At 34.3% G+C, this 3832-nt stretch overlaps 1 protein-coding gene across 1 annotated transcript; it reads left to right on the forward strand.

Moving 5' to 3' along the window:
* Window positions 1-1603: 1603 nt before the first annotated feature.
* On the forward strand, window positions 1604-3483 carry LOC131041557 (flavanone 3-dioxygenase 2). Its single transcript, XM_059210778.1, is given in 4 exon segments — window positions 1604-2003; window positions 2115-2350; window positions 2533-2854; window positions 2954-3483. Coding segments are annotated over 4 exon segments (1074 nt in total). The 5' UTR covers window positions 1604-1742; the 3' UTR covers window positions 3209-3483.
* Window positions 3484-3832: the final 349 nt, after the last annotated feature.

Consider the following 3832-nt stretch of genomic DNA (forward strand, 5'->3'; position numbering starts at 1 on the left):
TTTCGCCTATCATCTCCGATTGAAGCTATTCTGGCTCCAAAACAGACCTTTCGTACAACATGATAGCGACGTGTTAGTCAATCGTAGTCATTTATTGCAAAATCGATGGTGTAAAACACGCGACTAACATGCATGTTATTCAATCCGTAGTACCGTTTTGGAGCCAAAATAGGCACGTTCATCATCTCAACGCACAAGCTCCTACATACTTTTTCTTGTCAATTCTTTCGGACACCTCGATTACATCTTCTACAATTTCAAAAAAATTGTCAGAGCTCATAATTGTTGCCGGTTTTTACTGCCGTTTTTCGCTACGAGAACTAAATAAAATTTCCTTCAATGGAATTGTTGAAAGGTGGACAATCCCCTTATAATTTTATAACTACATAATTTTTTAGTTAGGCTAGAATCATAATTATATTTAATTAGAATATGTTTAATTAGTTTAAACAAGATTTAATGTTATAAATTAAAGATAAAATTAAGTTAGAGTTAGAATTAAAATTTATATTATATAGATTATTTTATTACGAATTATTTATTTTTAGGGTTTCAATATATATAAAATATTTTTCTAAGTTATCAATCATTATTTCAAAATTCAAAATAATTATAAAATATCTATAAATATTCTAATCAATTATATTATGATTATAATCCTAATTATTAATTATCTTAAATTATATGATTATTTCAAAAAAATTAATTAAATAATTTTTCATTAGATTAGGCAATTATAATTAATAGTTTCAGGATAATTATTTGTATGTTTCTATCTCACCCTTTCTCTACCTATCACTCTGTATCACTTCCTATATATATCTAAATTATATTTCTATATCTCTTATTTATTCTCTCTCCCTCTCCCTCCCCCTCTATCTCTATATATATTTTCTCTCCCATATCTATCCATCCATCTCCCATATCTCTCTTTATCCCTCCCTCTCCTTCTTAATACCTTCCCTCCCCCGCTCTCCCTCTCTCACTCTCCCCCCTTATATCTCTTAGTCTTTCTATCCCTATCCTTTCCTCTCTCTCCTTATTACAAACATAACATTAGCCTATTGGTAATTGATTTTTATTATCTTACTAATTCAAAGGTTTTCTTTCAATCATGTTTAGACTCCTATATGTAAATGCATAGTTGATTTGAAGATATCGCTTCTCCATTTAGACTTTTGTTGCACATACAAATCACTTACTAAATGCCTTATTGATTTACCTCACTCACTACACAAATGTATGCAAAAAATAGACCAAATTTTTCCTTTACTGACTTTCTATACCTCTTAGACTTATCCATTGCACACCAAAATGTAATTACTAATTTATTTAATAATAAAATTACGCATTTGAAAGGATATATAATAGAGAGATGGAATGACATGAGAAGATCCAGACGCTTCTTTTACAAGAGACAAGGTGCACCACATCTTGACAGAGACAATAGTGTAAATGGTTATTTTTTATCTAAACACGGGGATTTTAATCATTCTTGTCTCTGTTTATGCTACGTATGCCATGACCTCACCTCATATTCTATCAGCGTTGCACTGCTGAATGATGTTCATAGATTGTTATAAATAAATGATCTTTCTATTAAATATTTACTTTATAAAAGGTGAAGTAATTGTAATTAAAATTTATGAGGCATGTAATCCGAGTGATCCTGAGATTATACTGGGTAGCAAGAGGAATCACAGTAAAATCTTACTAGTCTGCTTTTATCTGTATCTGATATTATGGCTACTGGGGTAAGCAAGAATCTTGATTATGCCCAGGATCGTATGATGGGTGCCAAAGATCTGTTGGATGCAGGAATTACGAATTCAGTGCCTGATAAGTATGTCTTTCCTCAGAACAGACGCCGATCAGCCACTCAAGTCGTACAAGGAGAGAATATACCAATTATTGATATCTCAGGCCTTGATGGATCCCAACAGGAACGAATTCAAACCATCCAATCTCTTGCCCAGGCTTGTGCAGAGTGAGGATTCTTCAGGGTAAAGTTATTTATGTTGTTGAAAAGCTAAGTCTAAGTAACCCTAAATTGAGGGTTTCAATTGTACTTAATCATAAATTCAATGGGAGATTTCTGATTGAGGTTTTTGCAGGTAATTAATTATGGGATCGAGGCATCTCTGATAGGCAGTATGTTAGATGTAGCCCATCAGTTCTTCTTGCTCTCCTCTGAGGAGAAGATGAAGTATGGGACCAGGGATGTTATGGATCCAGTGAGATATGGAACCAGCTTCAATGCCAAAGTTGACCAATTTTTTAACTGGAGAGATTATTTGAAGCATTTCTGCCATCCTGTACTGCAAACTCCAGATAATCCCCCAAATTACAGGTAGTGTGTTTCTCTTCGATTCGATGAAACAAACTTGTATTAATGAAAACCTAAGATCTCCTAGGTTAGAGAAGCCTTAGTGGTAATTTAGTTTGAAATAAACTCATCTAATGTAGTTTTGTTTTGGTTAAGATACAGTAAATGTCTGATTGGCTCCTTATTGTAATTTTTTATGGAAGTAGAGATGTTGCTGGACAATACTTCAAGGAAACCAGGAAAATGGCTTTGAAATTGATGGCAGCAATATCTGAAAGTTTGGGACTGCAGCCAACTTACATAGAAAATGTCTTCGGAGAGGGCCTTCAGATTGGCATAGTAAACTTTTATCCAGAGTGCCCACAACCAGAGCTTACAATGGGCTTTGTACCCCATTCTGGTCATGGAGGCCTTACCATACTATTGCAAAGTGAGGTGGGAGGTCTGCAAGTTCTCCATAATGGTCATTGGGTGGCAGTGGAACCAGTTCCAAACACCTTCATTGTCAATGTTGGCGACCATTTGGAGGTATGAGATTTTGAAAAGTTTACAGAGACCTGCATTTGTTAGTTATCAAAATCGATGATCTGCTGAGATTAGAGATGTGACATTTTTGTTTGGGGACAGATTGTGAGCAATGGGAGATACAAAAGTGTGGAGCACAGAGCAGTGGTGAATGCAGAGAGAAAAAGGATTTCAATAGCATCAGCTAATGGGCCTGCTTTGGATGCTTTGATATTTCCTGCTCCACAACTAGTTGATGAAACTCACCCACCCCTGTACAGATCCATGTTGTATGGAGATTTTCTTAGGTTCGATCAGAGCACAGAGCTTAGAGGTAAAGCTAACCTAGATCTGCTCAAGATACCAAAACAAGAATAGTAGATCTGACATTTTAAAAAGGGAATAGTAATGGCGCAGACAATACTATGTAAGTTTATGAAAATATCCACATCTAGGTATCTTGAGTGTAGGGGAACATTCCTGTGTTTTGGCTTTCTCGTGGGGCACATGTATAGAGTTTTTACTTTGCAAGTTGATTGGGAAGATTTTATATTTAAGAATATTTCAGTTGTAATATAAGATGGGTGAGTGGCTTCTAAGTTATAATGTTTCATTTTTGAGAGTGCATGAAATTGAACTTGAATTGTGTTAAATTTAGTTAATTGAAAACTGTTCATCTTAGATATTCTACTTTCTGAATTACAATAATTAAATTATGGTGTTTACAAGTATCTTTGGAGAATTTACTGAATTGTGAGGGTCATTTTCTCTTCAATCAAAAGTCATGTTCAACTAATTCAATAACAATAGAATAACAATGGATTAAGATCAAGGACAACAAGGCAACGTTCATTATGCTTCTAGGATGATGATGCAATATTGATATAATTTTTTTATATGATTTATATCTAAGGTCAAAGGACAACCTTGTAGATATAGTAACAAGATTATGAATCATTGTAAGTGGAGATGCACTTTTGTCAACGAGGTACTTGTTGATGT

The sequence above is a fragment of the Cryptomeria japonica genome, chromosome 8 (genome assembly GCF_030272615.1).
Source record: "Cryptomeria japonica chromosome 8, Sugi_1.0, whole genome shotgun sequence".
Lineage (NCBI taxonomy): Eukaryota > Viridiplantae > Streptophyta > Pinopsida > Cupressales > Cupressaceae > Cryptomeria > Cryptomeria japonica.